This window comes from Raphanus sativus, chromosome 3 (assembly GCF_000801105.2).
Source record: "Raphanus sativus cultivar WK10039 chromosome 3, ASM80110v3, whole genome shotgun sequence".
NCBI lineage: Eukaryota > Viridiplantae > Streptophyta > Magnoliopsida > Brassicales > Brassicaceae > Raphanus > Raphanus sativus.
Window position 1 is genome coordinate 20,215,729 of NC_079513.1, and position 19,114 is coordinate 20,234,842.

The window sequence follows — 19,114 nt, forward strand, 5'->3', positions numbered from 1 at the left end:
AACAGATCAATCGAGGTTTCTAAACCTTGTTTGGGTAGCTTATAGTCTTGAAAGTTCTTGTAGGGATATTCAGAAGGCAGTACAAAATTTCACAACCATTCTTGGACAAGGATTTTTTTTTGGTCCTTTGGAAAAAACGCTTATGCCCAATGAAAGGATTAGCTGCAGCAAAAGGTTCAGGCCTCTAATTCAAGTCAATGGGAGAGAGAGTTTTGATGCCCAATGAAGGATTAGCTGCACCAGTAAGTTCATGCATTGTTGGAAGATACTCTATATATCAACAATTAAGCTATTGCATTATTCACCTAAAAGGTACCTCTTGTTGTTTGATGACAAAATAAAGATGCTACTTAAGATTACTCACGATTTTTGTGAAAATTACTCTGTCCAGGGTGTTCTGTAATCTTGTGTTGTTGTAAAAAGATAAAAGATATAAGAAGAAAAGATGCAGTGTAACATAAGTTCTCAAATTGTTTCATAGACAAAAAAAAAGTCAGTATACATAATTCTCTACTAAATCAATATAAAAACGACATTTACTACTGATTAAAAAAGATGACATGAGGAAGTGGAACAGGAGCAAAGCTAGGCCATGATGGTCTTGTGAGGCATGACTTGAGCAGCAGCAGGAGGTACACGAATGCTTTGGGTTTTAGAAACATTCCTTCTAATAAAGTTAGCCAGTTGAAGATCAATTCTATCACTCACATGAGAAGGCTGTGTGTTCTTCTTCCTGCCGTCTCCACCCACGAAGACATGCCTCAACAATCTCGACGCGTCTTTTGATCTCCTCGCAAAGCAAGTCAAGATAAAGAGTTTTGCTTCCAAAGGAAGATCACTCGGAATCAGTGGCTCTTTGTCCTTCATGAGATCATCCGCTTCATAGTTCTTATGCCACCAAGGTCTCTTCCCAGTGTACATCTCAAGCACACAGCACCCTAACGACCACAAGTCGAGATCTTTCTCTGTCTCACCGTAAGAAACCGAGTTCGGAGACATGTAGATCGATGTTCCAGCAAAGGGACGACTAGGGCTCCACCAGCTACTGTCTCCTTCCCTTCTCGACAAGCCGAAATCAGATATCTTCAACTCGAAAGAAGATCTCCACACGCCGTTGTTGTTGACGTGGCTAGGGAAAACGAGGATGTTCTCCGGTTTGAGGTCGCAGTGAACGTAACCGTGTGCGTGGATCATAGGATCAGGAAGTTTATAGTCTTTGAATTTGTTGATGAAATCACTAAGGCTTCCACCAGGAGCGTACTCCAAGGGTATCTTGTACTCCACGCAACCGTTAAGTTGGTTGAGACTTGCTTTCACTCTGGTCCCGTAGCACTGGACGATTCTCGTACACCCTTTGAACTCAGACAAGATTTGAACCTCTCTGAAGAGAGACTCCGCGTGTTGACGGTCTGAGGTTTTGACCGCGACGGAAGCCACAGTGCCGTCGTAGCGAAGGCCTTGATAGAGACTGACCGAACCAAAGGAACCTTCACCAAGTTGCTTTACAAATAACAAAGCAGGTCCTGATGCCATTGCAATAATTTTGAGAGAGAGATTTAGATGAAAAGAACCCTAAGTGGAGTGGAATCAGAGAACTAACGTTGGTTAGAGAGTCCCAACATCAAATATATAACTGACCGATAACGCGTCACAACTCCCAATTTCCTTTTTCCTTTTTAAAAAAGATATTTTTTCACAAAAAATAATGTGTTAACAAACAAAAAAAAGAAGAAAATAACAAAATCTAATGTTGCTCCCACAATCCAATATATTATAACTGTTGGATCAATTATTCAATTTCCTGATCCTCTGGATCAAACATTTAAATTTTATTTTTCACCCTGTGTAAAAATAACTTGAGCATACCTTGAGCCTCACGGCTACACAAACGTTATTCAATTTCTCTATGACACTACAGAATGTACTATTACAGCTGAAAGAAAGACATTGAACACTACCGGGGGTAGCTGACTGTCACAACAACTTCCAGTTACAGAGTTAGGGATTAGGGAAATAGCCTTGACTGTGTTTCAAAAAAAAAAAGAAAAAGGGAAATAGCCTTGAATCGATCTTGTACACCTACATTCAATTCAACGATATGAGAATTTTATATATTTTATCTGTTTGACCAAAAAAAAAATATTTTATCTATATAGCATGATAATTAATTAATCTTGTAGTTGTAGCTTACATTTACGAATTGTTCCATATTTCCATAGATATTTGGAGACAGTCGGAATGCACATAGATATGTACTTAGTCCCGAAGGTCTCTGTCGTAGTCAAATTCATAAGGAAGTTATATTATCTTCTCATTTACTAAATATACCAACATTTTTAACCTCATCAAAATTTCATTCTATATCTTTTAAATATAAATCACATTAGAACACACAAACAAATATAAAAAACAAAAGTTAAGAGCTCAGTCACATAGCAATCATATCTGAGATGATCAGAAGAATGCAAAGGACCCAACCTTTGCTAATGCCAACATCATCACAGCTCTTAGCTGCACCAGCCGGGAATCGAACCCGGGTCTGTACCGTGGCAGGGTACTATTCTACCACTAGACCACTGGTGCTTTAATGAACTATCAAGGCTTAACTAGCAACAGATTGAGCAAGGACAGCACAGAACCCATCATTTTAAGAAATTTACTAATTAGCTAAACCATTCTATTGTTGTATTAATTAGGAGGCCGTGGATAGTTGTAACTTTTACTTAAACCCAAACCATAATACAGTGATCACCAAGACTATACATAAGAAATATTAATCTAAGTTATAAAAGCTTGATGTTTCTTCTTCTTCTTCTAAGTTGTGTGTGTGTGTGTTTTATGCATTTCAAACAACAGGTGATTGCAGGGATATTCAAGAGAGTAGATAAAAGCGCCAGCATTGAAATTGAAAATATCAGTGCTTGACACTCTCTATCTCTCTGGTGTTTTAATAGTTTGGAATTTAAAGTTCTGTAACACTTAGCACGATATATGTTGAGGTGTCTTTTTTAAGTTTCATTTGAACAAAAAATACTTAAAACACAAAGAAGGGTTTCGTAATCAAACAAAAAAAATAAAGAGCTCAGTCACATGGCAATCGAATGCGAGAGTAGTCGTAGGAATGCGAAGGGCCCAACCTTCACTATGCCAACATCTTCACTGCTCTAAATGCACCAGCCGAGAATCGAACCCGGATCTGTACCGTGGCAGGGTACTATTCTACCACTAGACCACTGGTGAATATATTAGCTAAGCCGTTGGCTAGTCAAACGACATCGATAGGGGAAAAGAGGAACTCACTAATTAGCAACACAGACGTAGACAAATGTACTACTTAGACGATATGCTAATTTCTTGATTACTATATTTTCTTGATCGGCTAAGTTACTTGCTTGTTTAAATTAGAAATATTAGAACCATTTTCAGAGAACCTGACACGTCCGGTTCCTCCACTACCTCCGAGCAAGAACCATCCTCTTAGAAAGATATACACGGTAGGAGACTCGAAAGAACAATTTGACTAATAAAAGATCTATTGATCTACAAATAAGAAGAATAATCCTCAAGTTGTATTGTTAATATCCCTTATGAAATGATCGATGTTAGCATTAGACGACCCCATTTCCTCAACCGCTCCTTGAAATATCTCACTGAGGTCACATGCCCTTCTTCTCATCTCCTTCCCGTCTTCACTCTCTCTATCCATCAACCTCTTCACCACTTCCTTGATCTCATCTCTGACTATCAAAACCTCCGTCTTCTTCCTCCTCTCGATCCTGATCCCAACTTTCCAGTCCTCAACGATCATCTTCGCATTCAGAATCTGATCCCAAAACAAAGGAAACGCCAGCATCGGCACCCCTGAATACATCCCTTCCAGAGTCGAGTTAAACCCGCAATGTGTCCAAAACCCGCCTACAGCCACGTGACACAACACACGAAGCTGGTCGCACCAGCTCACCACTACACCCGCGCTACCTTCAAAAGCCTTCTTCAGCTTCGACTCTCCCCCACGAGCCACCCAAAGGAACCGGACTCCGCTCGCCTTGACTCCTTCCACTATCTCATCCATCTGAGCTTCGGAAACCGAGAGAAAACTCCCTTGCGAAACGTAAAGAACAGAGGTTTCCGCTTGCTCATCAAGCCACCGGATGTAATCCGGTTTATTCTCAAAGGAGAGTTTCTCAAAGGGTATTAACGGGCCAGTAGAGTAAACCGGGATACCGAGCTTGGAGGTTAAGAAGTCTATAGCTTTACGTTCAAGCTCATAAGCGGTGGTGAAGAGAAGACACTTAGCTCTCGGGAGCTCAGCGAAACACAACTCGCCTTTCTTGAAAACTTGGTAGTTCTTGAATAACGGAGGAAGATCCCGGAGCTTCGTCGGAGGTAAACCGGGGATGTAATCAACGATCTCCTCTTCTTTTGATTCTAAATATTCAAAAAAAAATTGTAGAAAAGAGACTTTTGCTGTCTGAAAGAAAAGCTATATAGTTGCTTCTATTCTACCTGATGGTTCGGACAGAGCATGGCCGTGACTTACGAGTAGGTCAGAGTGAAGAAAGAGGGAGAGAATCGTGGCGGACATAGTCCAGAGAGAAACCACCGGAACGTTCCTCCGTTCTCCGACACGCACCGCCCATAAGACGTAAGTGTCGGCGACGATTACCGTCGGAGGCGGCGAGCTGAGGCGGTCAAGAAGCTTTTCGAACGGCTCCTCCAACGTGGCGTGGACGGCGTTGACGAAGCCGATGAAGTCGTTGGCACGGACGAGCTCGGAAGGGATGAGGTTGGGAAGAGTGGCGAAATGGATCCGGTCGGGTTTCGGGTCGGGTCCGATGAGCCCGAGCCACTCTTCGGTGACGACGAATGTGACGATGAGGTTGGTGTCACGGAGGACGAGGCGTTTGCAGAGGTTCATCATCGGGTTTATGTGGCCTCTTCCGGGCCAAGGCAGGGCCACCACGTGGCGGTGTCTGAGTGGCTGAGATTCAGTTGGATCCATAGGGATGAGAAGAAGTGAGCGGTTGTAGTCAGTGTGAGGAGATGAAGAGAGTTTATATTATGCAACCGTGGGGACAATAAGAAACGTGGTCAAATGTTAAGTCATTATCACTTCAAAAGTCATTACGAAGTTCGAATTGTCTTCTTTCGGTGTGGGTAAGATTTGGACACGTAAGGCAAGTTTCAAAAAAAAAAAAGATTTGGACACGTAACAAGTGATCTTTCTTCATGATTACATGTCATCTAAATGGAGATAGGTACACTTTTCCAAAGATTTGGAAAAAATGTGAAAGCCTTGCAGTATCCAGAATTTCAGATGGCAGTATTTCAAGGACCGATACTAGAGTAATGGGCCTCCATTTATACCCCGTTCTACTGAAAAGGCTCGGCTCAGATAGATTTATAGCTAATAATATGTTCTACATTGTTTTTTTTTTTTGAAAAAATATGTTCTACATTGTTGATGTGCTGACAACAACGTATATATATATATATATATATATATATATATCATATCTTCTTTTTTATGGACAACAGACGTGTATATATCATATCTTGGTTTGAGAATTTAGAAATTTTAGTTATTACATGGACTAGCTAGGTATTTGAAGTTTGACCTAATTGTTTTATAAATATTTCTTTTAACATGTAGTTTATGTTCTTTAAATATGCTTTCAGTTTTTTTCCTAATTCAGTTTATACGTTGTTTGATAGGTGTAGTTTATCTCTGTGACAAACAAAAAAAGATAGGTGTAGTTTATCATGAAAAATAGCATTTGCACTTTCTCAAAAAAAAAAGCCTTGGCATGTGATGGATGAAATATTTACACATGGTCCATTTATTCCATATGAAATATTTACACATAGTCGATTTATTCCATGTGATGGATGAAATATTACACATGGTCGTATAAAGTACATACACATATGATTTCAGTTTTTATTCTAATATACACAAAGTTCAGTACACAATCCAGACCATTTTAAATGATCCATTATTTTGAGAGAAAATAAAAAAAAATGAGAGAAATGTGTTTTCAGTGGTTTAAGAGAAATTTTGAAATTATAAATAGTTTTACACTAAATTTGAAAATTATCATTCACAAAATTCATTTTAATGTTAAGCTGATTATTTATAAAATTATGTTATGGATTAATTAATATTATATCTAAAAGTAAGTAAGTATTTTCTGTTAATACCTAAATAAAAATAATAATTCTTTACTAAGAGTACTATACATTAATAGAGAATTATATGTTTATAGAATTTTATATTTATTTATATAATGATATCTTAATTAAGATAAACATATAATTTATTGCTTTGCTTAGAAAATATAATAAAATTTAAAAAAATAAAACCCATTATTTTTTTATTTTTTTTGTCAAACAATAAAACCATTATTAAAATAATAATACTAACAGAATATACTTATAAAATTGATTTTTGAAAAAAAATAAAGATAACTATTGAAGATGCCACTAGACCCTATTAAAGAAAAAGAGAGAAAATGATGCCACTAGATTATTTAATTAGCATCCTTCTGTCAATCGTACAATGTTCTATTTTATTAGCATCCTTCTGTCATAAGTACATTTGAAGACCGATTGAGTATGTGATGCTATAATTTGGTTTCCACGTACTAATACGCTTTTAATTTCATAATCTGAATATGTTAGACAGAAAGTTTGTTGAGTTCTGCATAAATTAGAGGTTGATTGTTGAGAAATTGCCAAAAATACTATTTTCATAGTACCACTTTTCATGTTTACACTAACCACTTTTACCACTATTTTTAATGAAGGGTTTAGATTTGAACGTTTAGGATTTAGGATTTAAATTTTATGTTTTAGGGTTTAGATTTGATGTTTTAGGGTTTAGGGTATAAAGTTTAGGGTTTAGAGTTAACTACCCAAAAACTGAAAACCCCGAATTATCCAATGTTTTTTCATATGAATCTGAAATTACCAAAAAACACTACTCGAACCAAACGAAAACTGATAACCCAACTAAAAAGTAGTTTTTTATTTTTAAAATATTATTAATTTAGATAAATAATATCTATACTAATAAAGTTGAGTTTTTTTATCTCCTTGGGAAAAAATGCCATGTGGCATTCTCCATTAAATAATTAAAATATTTTTCAACTTTATTTAATGTGTTTTAGTGTTAATTGTGATTATGTGTTAGTTTATTTTTGTTATTGACAATTTATTACAATGATGTTTTAATTTTGGATTGGAAGTTTAATTTATTATGAATCTTATGTCTTCATCTTTTTTAGATTTCATAACTCTTATGTTACATATTTTTTTAAAATACTTTAAACTACTTTTAATATTTTGTATGTCAAATAAAAATACAAAAATGGAACCTAAAGTTAAGTCTTTTCAAAAAAAAATAAACATAAAATAGATACATATTCAAACTATTATTTTATGTTTGAAAACATTTAAAATATTAACTTTAGTTTTTATATATTTATTTTCATAACTAATATATTATTATATAATAAAATTAATTCATTTACTAAACCGCGGTTCACCCACGGTTGATTCAATGATCTAGAGACCCGGTAAATCGTACGGTTCAATATCTGGATCGGGTGTAAGTTTTTTTGTCTTTGATATTGACGATGGAGAATGGAGCCTTTACGATTCTCTTTCTTTAACGCAATCGACGTAACCGTCATGTAATCAATCTAGAAATTCCACTCATCTCACTCTAATAATGTTTAGTAATTGATGGCGATTCAAGTCCAAAAGACTAACATTTGGTCTATTGGTATTGACACATAAACTCTATGGTATCTTTCTATGTTACACTATGTAAGGAAACCAATAACTTCCCTGATGCATGATATCCGTGTTTACATTTTAAAAACCGTGAACATGATTAATATACTCTTGAAACTTAACTAAAAAAAAGAATCATTGCTTCCAATCTAAAAAAAATAAAAATGTTGTCTGGTTACTAAAGTTATTTAAAATTATGTAAACCACACCACCCTCACCATTAATCCTTTACACCACACTAACCATTTACTGTCAAACCCATTATTAAATGTAATAAGTCAGCAAGCTCCAATATCACAGATAGTTAGAAATTGTCTTTTTCATGATCGTTATAAATACTAACATCTCATTTACTAATTAATAAATTGACTTTTTACTATGAAGATTTGGTGAAACTGTTCCATTCCGGTTAAAATAGAAGTTATCCATTAAATAGAGGAGTTTATGAACCATTTATAGTTTTTAGATAAAAAACATATTTAGATTCATATTAATTAATATTCGTTGATATTCTAAATAAGGGTAGACAAACAAGAATTTCGTTATGAACACACACAAAATCTTCCATTATAACAAAACTAATATAGAAAATAATTTCATGTTTCTTATTTTAAGATACATTTTTTAGAAACCTTGAAACCAAAGTAACACATACAACTCGCACCTCTATATTTTAAAAGTCAACATGATAATTTAAAAAATATATATTAGATACTCACCAATTATTTTACCAAAAATTGACACTTCACCCTTATTTTTTATAAAATTTAAAGAATTTGAAACGTATTCCATCTTTCTATTATTTGAACTAAATATATTAGTAAAAGTTTATAGTTCATATATAGTTATTTTAATAATTAATAATATAAGTATGTTCTCTATATAAAACATCAATTTTTATGTTTAAAACTAAATTAATTTTGTTATGACTATCGGCTTTTTATTCTATTATTATTAAATTGATTAGTAACAACCACTTATGCTATTACACTTTGAACTAAACAACTTCAAACAAAGTAATGCAATACGGTCACTAACCACTATAAAAAAGATCTAGAAAAAATCATTTTTAATGTATTTTTATTTTCATATTTAACATATTTTATTTGTTAAAACAATATAATAATTTATAAATTTATGTAAAAGTATAACATACGAACCCGGCGCGTAGCGCCGGAAAATCACTAGTAGTATATAAGATATACACTTATCATTCTACAAAACAAACTTAAAAACATTACTTTTCTAAACAGTTGGATTTTTACTTCACTACTTATTGAAGCAATTAAGTTTATTAACGTAATAATTTATTAATGTTTTAATCAATATTGTGTACCATAAGTTTTATAGCAAATTAGTTAAAGTTTAAAATAAAAGTATAATAATTTTGTTACACTTTAATTACTTTTGTATTTTAGGAAATTTTCTATTAATTTATATAGAGAATATTTAATTAAAATTTTATTCTTTTGTCATTGTTAATTTTAAAATATAATTAAACTTTAGTTTATTCAAAAATATAACTATTGTTATGTACTATAACATATGTGTAAACTTATATTTGCCACGATTTTAGAAACATTTGTTAATTTTAGTTATAATTTAAATTTTTAAATATTACTTATCCAAAATAATTTAATTCTAAATTGTATATAACATTATTGCATATATAGTTAAATTATACGCATATAATTAAATTTTTGTAGTTAACCATTAACATATATATATATACATATATATATATATATATGGTAAATTTTGTTAAAAATTATGTCTACACATTTACTTAAAATTTTACATGTACAGATTCCTACACATATTATATACAGAATTTATTAAATAATATATGGATATATATTTTTAAAAAAATTATGTTTAAACATAGAATTAATTTTTAAATTTATGTGTAAAAATAGAACTATATTGTTTAGTGTTTTGTATTTTGTTATTTTATTTATTTCAAACAAGCTTATGTGCGTTTTAGTAATGATGTTTTATATTTATTATTCTAAAAGTAAAAACTAAAATCTAAAATTACCAATCTTGTTTTTCAAAAAAATAAAATCAACTATGAAACCAAAAATTAAAATATAAAATTCAAAAACCAAAAACTAAAACCAAAAACCAAAAACCAAAATCCAAAATCCAAAAACTAAAAACTAAAAACCAAAATCTAAAAACAAACAATCACTACCTTAATTAAGCAACAAAAAGTAGTGCTATTATTAGTCCAAAAAAGCTTAGAAGTATATATTCAACTAAGAATTTTAAGTGGTTTGTATTAAAAAAAAACAAATTCACTGTTATTCAAACGTAGATTTTAAAAAAAACTTTAAAATTCAGTGTTATTGAACTTGTTAGTTTATAAAACATTATGAAATTAACTGTTGCTAAACAAAATTTAAGTTAGCAACTTTAGAATACTAAATGTTTATAGAGTGTTTGAAGAGTTCATTAGTTATAAAAATAATAATCAAAATCTCACTATTTTATATGAGATTCTACAGTGTTTTGACAAAATTACACCAATTTCTCTAATTTCCCTGTAATTCAAATTATTTCAAATTTCAGATTCAATCCACCCTTTTAGTGTTTTTCTGTCATTGTAATCAAATCATTTATCTGGATTCTCTTTCTGCTTTTAATTAACTCTAGTTTGGCATATTAAAGAAACTAAGATAACACATGGCAAATATATAGAGAAATTGCACCCCATATATATATATATATATATATATATATATATATATTTTACATAAACTTTTTTTGTTTCTTTTTTAACCAAAATTTGTTGGTTTTGTTTTTATAAATTTTGACATGCATAATTAATTTGGTGTATACATGAGTGTAACGTACTAATATACTAAAGATCATGAGAGTTTCAACCAACACAGAAAAAAAAAAGAATTATTCTCCTTAACAAAAAATGTTACGCGTAAAGTTGAAGATATATTATTTATATCATCCCAATAATTTTATGATATGAATAAGACAGTTATAAGTTCTCTCGCTTGGTATGATCGTCAGAAACAAGTTAAGGGCATTAGGCCATCCTCATTAGAGTATCAAAGGAAGAGTTCACACGCTTTTCAAGAAAATAAAATATTAAAATAATCCAATTTTGGTGAATCCGCGCCGCGTGAAGTCGTTTTAGTGAACCTGGTTCATCACTATTCTACGGGCCCATAACACGTGGCAGCTCGCGATTAGTGTAATTATTAATTTTTTTTTTAGTAAAACAGAAAACAAAAGAAATAAAATAATCAAAAATATTATCTGTGAACCTTTCTCCTCGAGTTCACTAATGAGGATGCCCTTAGAAAATCATATAATATATTTTGTAAGAACATGATCGATTGTTTTTAGTCATAAGATTCTTTCCCTTGTCTGACAGGCAATATTTTTGTTAGCAAAAAAAAAAGTCAGGCATAATTTTTGAAAAAAAAGTTCGTCTACTGATCACATGAACACTAGCAATGGAGATATCATAATCAAATTCAACACCACCTCCTCCTCTTTTCCAAGGAGTTTGTTCAATTAAAGTTTATACTTTCTTTAAAAAGAAAGGTCTAGTACAAAGGCAACAGTACATGCGACTTTACGTTCTAACGTGTTGCTTATGATTAATCAAATAAGGTCGGTCGAATAAATATATAGTAAGTCAAACAAATTTTAAAGGTTGAATCATGTAGATTTTTTTTTTTTTGTCAACCAAACGATTATATTAAAACAAAAAGTCTAAGTGATTACATCCGGAGCTATGCTCAACAGTGATAAGATAATAATCGGAGGGATTCTCAACGGTTTGATGAACAACATAATGAAGAAACAGAACAATATAACAAGAGATAACAAGTTAATGGGAGATACTTGCTCGACAACAGGAGAACCGTGGGAAATCATCAAGTGCATCCCTGAATAGGTTACTACCACGAGCACGGAATAGTCGTAAACGACGTTGAATAAACCAAACAGCAAAGTTTGGAATGAAGCGGAACAAGCAAGAGCAGCTCTAGCTCCGACGACGAAGCTCCCCGAAGAGACTAGGTGAATCTCAACAGAAACGGAGAGTATAAACATCCTGGATTTGAAACTGACGATCAAAATGGATGGACCATGAAACCGAATAGTGACCTGTGATGGCTGAACAAATAGAGTTCTTAAATTAAGCACAACATCACTGATTTGGGCTAGGTGAACCCTGGTCATACCGGATGAGCAATCTGATAAAGGAGACATCTTCACCTTCATGGAGACTCTGAAACTATTGAACTTTTCTGGAGGAGTGGACACTGAGCTCAGTTCTATACTTCGGACCTCGACATTACCGTGTCGGAACCAGCTAAGTATTACCAAAATACATCTGACCAAACAATCCATAAATCCAATCAAACTGAAAGCGCTTGAGTCATTGTTATTGTTGGGTGAGGGGTGAAGAGCTTCATGTAGTGGCCGTATAAATACTCCAGAGACCAATGACGAAAGTAAACCACCACATCTGGTGGGACTCGTCGATGTAAACCAGAGCCCACGGAAGTTTTGTTGTTGTTGGGCACCCGGTTCGAATCTGGAAGAGTGTCTCCCTGTGAGCGTTGAGGGAGTCAACACAGTGGAGGTGTGAAGGCCGGTGAGAGCAGATCTGGCGAGCTTTCCTTCAGAAATAATAGATCTGGCGTTTCCGTTTATACTGAGAGGAGCTACGACGAAGACGCAGTTGGCGACGACTACGAGCTGAACGGGAGCGTTGTTGACGACGAAGTGAGCTTGGGAAGTGGTGATGCAGAGAAGAGCGAGAGTAGAGTTGAGTGAGAGGATGACGGTGGAGAACAGGATGCGAGACGATGGCGGTGACGGTGGAGAGAGAAAGCTAGAGGAGCGAACAGACGATGGAGAGATACAAACGTCGGAGGAGAAGACCCGACGCCGGCGGCCTTACCGGCGTCGAGGAAGAAATGAGTTGACGGCGCCTCGATTGTCGTACCCGAGAGAATTAGGGCGAACTCGCACTATTCTTTTTTGAATCATGTAGATTTGTTTTTGAATAACAGTCGATTTCAACTTCACTTTATCGCAAATAGAAACAAAATCCACATTTTAAGGATACATTAGAATATATATTCCGCAAAAGCAAACTTGCTTTTGTTTTCGAATATAACTTTATTAAAAAGATATTAAGTATTTATATATTAACCCATGTAATTTTCTCATAGTTTGAAAGCGACAAAGTTTTGAGTCGGCTTCTTTGGGAAAGAAGTGTCGTGGGTAAAGAAAAGAATAGAAGACTTCAAAAGATTAAAATAGGTTTGGAATTAGATCTAAAGTTTCATTTTTCAGATGAGAAGGAAAGAGGAACAAAAAGTGAGAAACAGATCTCTCATTCTAAAACTTCTAACTACATCTCATCACATGCATGCATTTAAGCTTTTGACTTATATATTACTTTTCTTACACGAAACTTGTTCCCATATCCTCTTGTTTCAACATAGCCAAGAAGCAAACTCATCGAGCCTTCACTGATTTTTCCAGAAAAGAAAGAGTAATTTTATAACAATGGCTTAAGTCAAGTCCAAAGAGACTCTTGTTTAAGAGGGTCTTGCATTTGCATCTGCATTATACTGCTTGGAGAAGCAAAATTAGACATCAATTGCCCAGAAGACATGGCATAGCCCAAGTTATAGCTGTTGTTGCAGTTATTGATGTTGTTATTACTGCTGTGTGGTAAGAGAGCTTTGTCGTCTTGGTCTAGTTCAAGTACTTGATGATGAGACTGCAAAGTTGTTTCGTGTTGCATTTGGATGCAGAGAATCTCGGTTTGAGCCACTGCTAGTTGCATTTGAAGCTGGGAGACTTGATTTTGTAAGAAGGAGATTGCTCCTACGCAGCCATATACCGGATCTCTAGCTCGTGCGTTTGCTTCGAAAACCAGACTATTCACCGCGTCTGCTCTTTGATGAACCGGTAGCTCCTGTGACAATTTATACCAACCATGTATCTATTTTTATATATGTAAAGTTACCATTAATTATTACTTTTTGTATAAGTTCATATATTTTTTCAAGCATAACTAAAAATAGTATCAAAGTGAATTCTAGAGTAAAATACGTTTATCGTAGTAAAGTGTTTTAGATATATATCAACTGATCATGGAGGTAAATCTTTGAAATCTTTGAACCGAACAAAATATGCGGGAAGAAAACAAAATGGGAACGAAGTTGAACCTGCAACATTTTGCTGACGTTGCTTGCCCCGAAGACCTTATGAACAATGGCGAATTTGTGAGGATCGTCAGGAGGGAAATAAGGTGCAAAGACACAATCCTTGGCACAGCGTCTTCGTAGAAGCTTACAGGAAGCACATGGTGATGATCCTGGACCTCCCATGTCTACTTTGATCACGATCTCACCGTCTTGAAGTTTGAGGTTTTTGGAAGTTTGAGAAAAAAGAAGGAAAAAAAGCGAAGCTTAGAGTTAAAGGGAGAGAGTTTGAGAGGTGTCTATTTATAATAGGTTTTTGAAGGCTTTGTAGAGAGCGAGCTAGGTTGGTGTTCACATGTGTTCATTTAATCCTAACTTTAAGTGTTTTTTGACCAAAAAAAAAACTTTAAGTGTTTTTCTTTAAAACTTTTTTTTTTCTTTAAAACTTTAATTAAGAAGTTATATTCTCGACTTAGTTATTATGAAAACAACCACCCTTAGTTTCTTTGGTTTTTCTGATGACAAAGTTAAATTGCTTTTCTTGAATCCAGTTAGCCATAAATTTCCACCAGTTTTCTTCTTTATTTATCTTAGTATACATTAAAACTGTCGGGATTTCCTTTAACAATTACATTAATTTGTTAAATTTTATTAGGCATTCTGTGTGAGTTGTTATAATCATTAGTTCACCTAATTCCATAATACTTATTTATTATTATATTTCACAATTATGTCTCAATACTCAGATATTGGTTGTTAAATTTGAGTTTATTATAAGTTTTCAACTCAAAACTAATTGATCATTAATTGATAATATAAGAATTTACACTTTTAATATTATTTTATTATTTTCAACTATTTCTATGAAACTTTATTTCATTACTAACTCTTTATATTTAGCTGTGGACATTTAGCATGTGAAGAATTGTGGAGACAATATCCAAAATAATCTATCAATCGAATGACTCTTGTAGACTTGTACCATATTAAAACTAAGTTAATTATGAAATTGCAATTCAAAAGTAATTAGTAGAAAATTTATTTTACATATTATTCCATTATTGATGTGGGATTTTTTTCCATTAACACTGGTAAATGAGTAATTACAGAGAGAAAATCTTTTTTTGGTAAATTACAGAGAGAGAATCTTTGAGAGCGAATCTTTCATATAAATAGTAATTGAAACTATTTTTAACTTTGAAGATATAAAAGTGGGGTTCAGCTAGCTCCTTCATTTGTTCCTGTTGGCAACAGACTGGTTATCAATATCCAATTCTTTGTTTAATTAGAAATGCATTTATACATCTAGCCGTAACATTTTGCTGATTTATGGAAGTGTCAGACTATTTTAGTCAAAAAAATGTCTGAATATTCTTTGTATTATTTATCTTTGGGTAAAATCCTTTGCACTTTTCCTCTTAACATTGTAAATAGATCCATAATTTGGACTATATGATGGGAATACAGACACATTACACGTTAATTATCAATGGCGACGTCTGCCATGACGCTTTAGACCCTGGGAATGGTAAGGGCAATATGATGGTAGATAAGAAAAATGGATTGAGCACCGCAAAGGCGCGTGGTAGGTTGGCGTTCGAAGTAGTTTGAGAAGTTTCCCCACGTTGTCTTTTGACTCTTCTCTTCTTTCTTAAACCACGACAGTCTTATTACATTATGTTTATTCTTGTTATTAGTATAAAATTTATACAAAAAAAAATTAACTAGCTCCTCAGAACATGATTATCCATAGAAACCCATAAGGTTTCTTTATTTTTTTTTTAACTTTTCGGATTTAAAAAAAAAAAAGTGCACCAATTGCGGGCCGTCACATGTCGTGGAGCCCGTAAAATAGTATAAGAAACAAACCAAATAAGTTTCTTTATTGGCGCCTTCTTTCATCGATTTTGACATAGTGGCGAGACCTACACTCCACTTTTTTCTGCAGAAACCCACTTCAAAAACTGCATTAAAAATGCTCTCAAGGGTTTATGAAGTTCTTATGAAATAAAGAAAATTACAATAACAAAAAGAAAATAGAAAATGTCAGAAAAGGTTCTTAAAATACAGTCTGCAAAAAAATACAGTCTTCAAGAAACTCCTATTATACTCTTCTTTGATGTGTAAGATTGTGAACCACAGAATTTTGACAAATAAAATAAAGTTTAATTACAAAATTTTATTAGAATAAAATAATATTATTATTATGTTTAGATACTAATTTTTAGAAACCAATGGTTGGTGATACTCTGAGTTACAAAAGCCTATTTTCAACAAAAAAAAAAGTTTCAACAGCCGAAAAGGGTGAGATGGTTGGATACAAAAAATATATATTTGATATCCTTGATACATTATTTATTATGTTGTGTAGTACCCATTCCGTTTCATAAAAATGCATACTTTTGACGTAATAGTCTAATGTATCAACAATTTTTTTTACAAAACATATGAAACTAAGACTTTAATTTTATAAAACAAAAATACAGTTTACTTTAATATTTTTTATTTTCAGTTCAAACAATATTAAATTAAAACTGTATTTTTTTGTTTTATAAAAAGTCTTAGTTTCATATGTTTTGTTAAAAAAATTGTTGATACATTAAACTACTGCTAGTGTTGGGTTTGGAATAGTTAAGATATCAGAGACCAACTAAAAAATAAAAGAAATACTCAGTGTTTTTTTAATACTCAGTGTTACGTTTATCTTTTGTAAAAACAAGTTAGAAAACTGTTTACATCAAAAGTGAAAAGAACCAACAGTATGTTAGAAACATGAGTCCATTTTCCTTACATAACTGTTAGTAGATGTAATTTTATCATCAATATATTTGTGATATAAGAATTAAGGTTTATCTTCTATATATACCTGAAAGAACAAAACGAATGATCCCATATAGTATTCCATGGTTTGAAAAAGAGTCATATGGTGGCCTATATTTGACCTTTTTAACACAAGGAAATATGAAAAGAAAACTTCGCTACGCAATTTTATTAATAATAAAAGAGAAAAAAAAATCAAGAGAGAGAGAGGAAGTGGGTAATGTTAGGATAATACACTATGGAAGTGAGAATGACGTGAAACCCTAATCAGGACCGAGACTCTTTAGAAATGGCCTCCAACGTGAATGTTTGTTGCTTTGAAAGACATTCACATCAAAACTTCAACCAATCTCTCCTTTCACTACAAGAAAAAGTAGATATTGTGACAATATTTTTAGTCACAATGTTTAAACATTTCGTCACAAATTTTCTATTGTGACGAATATGTGACTGTTTCTTAAAGGTCACAATAAAGTCGTCACAAATTTAATTGAGTCACAAAAATGTCACAAGTATAGAGACGATTATAACAGTGTCAGTTTTGTTACAATTTGTTACGTGATAATAGTAGTAAAAAACGTCACAAAGAGTTACCCAAAATTACGTTAGTAAATACGACACAATTTGTAACATCATTCTTGTCACACATCCGTTACAATTTGTAACTAAATAATCACGTAAATATTTGTGGTAATTGTCAAATACTCACCGAATAATTTGGTTATTGTTGCGTGGGGTTTGTATTTTCTTTTTGAAAATATTTCTATTAAAAATTAATTAGAAAAGATAATTTAATTTAAAATTAAATAAAAATGATTCTTTTATAAAAACTAAATTTAAAAAGAAAAAGAAATCGTAACTAAAATATATTTTATTGATTATCGGAACCACATATTGGTTAACTGGTTACAAAAAATTAAGCTGGTATTAGATAACCAATTATAATACAAACCAAATCAAAGAAAATTAGGGTAAGACTGGTCTCCTACACCACCTCCTTTGCCTCCATCACACTACAGCAACCAAACGGCATTGGTAGATTCTCCTTCCGCCCTTGTCTACCCCGCTGTCCTTGTATTCTCCTTTATCATTGGCACTGGCTTTTTCATATCTTCCTGATGAAAGCCTCGAACAGTGTAGTCGCCAAATCTACGACGAAGTAGTGGCTCAATCTACATCCATCGGTATCCGAAATCTAACATCAAATAAAATCAAATAAACCAATCTGGAATCTGCAAAAGTAACAAATCAAAATGGAAAAGAAATGAAACGGAGAGAGATATATAAAACTCTTGTTAATACCATTTGCATTACGTACAGATCCATATAGTCGTTGAGAGGCAGTAGGCTCATGAGTTTCTAGCTTTAATGAGGGAGAAGAACATGACTGAATCTGAAACATTATAAAGAGAGAAAGAGAAATAAAAAGATGTTCTAAGGGAGAAGAAAACGAGAGAGATATAATCAAATGGAGAACTGAAAAAAAGAAAAAGAATGAAGAGGAAAGAGTTAGTGGAGGCTACACGAAATAAAAAAGAAAGAGACAAAAGAGTAAAGTAGGGTTATGAGATAACGTATATTCTCAAAACGCAGTTACAAAAAAAGAATATTCTCAAAACGTGGGATAACTAAAAAAGTTTAATACCAACACACACAAAAAAAAAAATTGGAGCCAAAACGAGTTGTAAGTATATTCTCAAAATGAAGTAGTTTTTTTTTTGTTAAAACTAGATTAATTTTGTGTAAGTATATTTAATGGTAATATGTTGGTGTAATTAATGGTGTATGAATTAAATTTTATGATAATTAAAAATAAAAAATAAAACAGAATTTAGAGTTTAGGGTATATGATTTTATGCATATGTTTAAAGTTGAAGGTTTGTTATTAGGATTGTGATTTAATTTCTATGACTAAAAGTCTAAGTTCAAGAGAAGAGTTAGGATTTAGAATTTGGAGTGAGGATATATGATTTGAAGATTGTTTTAGGGTTTGGTGTTAAGATTTATTAAATATTAAAATGTTTGTTTCTAAAAAGTATATGTAAAATTTTTAATTTCTATACATATTTTAAGAAAATAAATTGTATTAAGTCTTATATGTAAATGTTTAAAATATTTTTTATATAATTAGTGAATATATTTTGGTTATTATTTATGATTTTAACTACAATGATTTAAAGTGTCGAGGGTTAACTTTTATTATTTAGGGTTTGGGGATTTCAGTTTGAGGTTTAGATATAAAGTATGAGGTTAAGGTTTTAAAGTTATAATTGAAAATTAAAAGTTTGTATGAGCGTAAAATA

The 19,114-nt window shown here is 32.6% G+C and overlaps 3 protein-coding genes, 1 long non-coding RNA gene and 1 other non-coding gene across 5 annotated transcripts; all 5 read right to left on the reverse strand.

Annotated features, from left to right (window-relative positions):
• Window positions 1–548: 548 nt before the first annotated feature.
• LOC108845438 (mitogen-activated protein kinase kinase kinase 20-like) lies at window positions 549–1,583 on the reverse strand. Its single transcript, XM_018618650.2, has one exon. It carries the CDS (start codon window positions 1,531–1,533, stop codon window positions 586–588), a length of 948 nt encoding a protein of 315 aa, XP_018474152.1. The 5' UTR covers window positions 1,534–1,583; the 3' UTR covers window positions 549–585.
• Window positions 1,584–2,512: 929 nt separating this feature from the next.
• On the reverse strand, window positions 2,513–2,583 carry TRNAG-GCC (transfer RNA glycine (anticodon GCC)). Its single transcript has one exon. It is a non-coding gene; the product is annotated as a tRNA-Gly (tRNA).
• Window positions 2,584–3,457: 874 nt separating this feature from the next.
• LOC108844265 (UDP-glycosyltransferase 87A2) lies at window positions 3,458–5,047 on the reverse strand. Its single transcript, XM_018617485.2, has 2 exons — window positions 4,507–5,047; window positions 3,458–4,428 (listed from the first exon to the last, which is right to left on the reverse strand). Exons 1-2 carry the CDS (start codon window positions 5,000–5,002, stop codon window positions 3,563–3,565), a joined length of 1,362 nt encoding a protein of 453 aa, XP_018472987.1. The 5' UTR covers window positions 5,003–5,047; the 3' UTR covers window positions 3,458–3,562.
• Window positions 5,048–13,159: 8,112 nt separating this feature from the next.
• LOC108836309 (LOB domain-containing protein 12-like) lies at window positions 13,160–14,248 on the reverse strand. Its single transcript, XM_018609481.2, has 2 exons — window positions 14,016–14,248; window positions 13,160–13,762 (listed from the first exon to the last, which is right to left on the reverse strand). Exons 1-2 carry the CDS (start codon window positions 14,175–14,177, stop codon window positions 13,358–13,360), a joined length of 567 nt encoding a protein of 188 aa, XP_018464983.1. The 5' UTR covers window positions 14,178–14,248; the 3' UTR covers window positions 13,160–13,357.
• Window positions 14,249–17,664: 3,416 nt separating this feature from the next.
• Window positions 17,665–18,324, reverse strand: LOC130509549 (uncharacterized). The gene is made up of 2 exons (XR_008943551.1): window positions 18,114–18,324; window positions 17,665–18,006 (listed from the first exon to the last, which is right to left on the reverse strand). It is a non-coding gene; the product is annotated as an uncharacterized LOC130509549 (long non-coding RNA).
• Window positions 18,325–19,114: the final 790 nt, after the last annotated feature.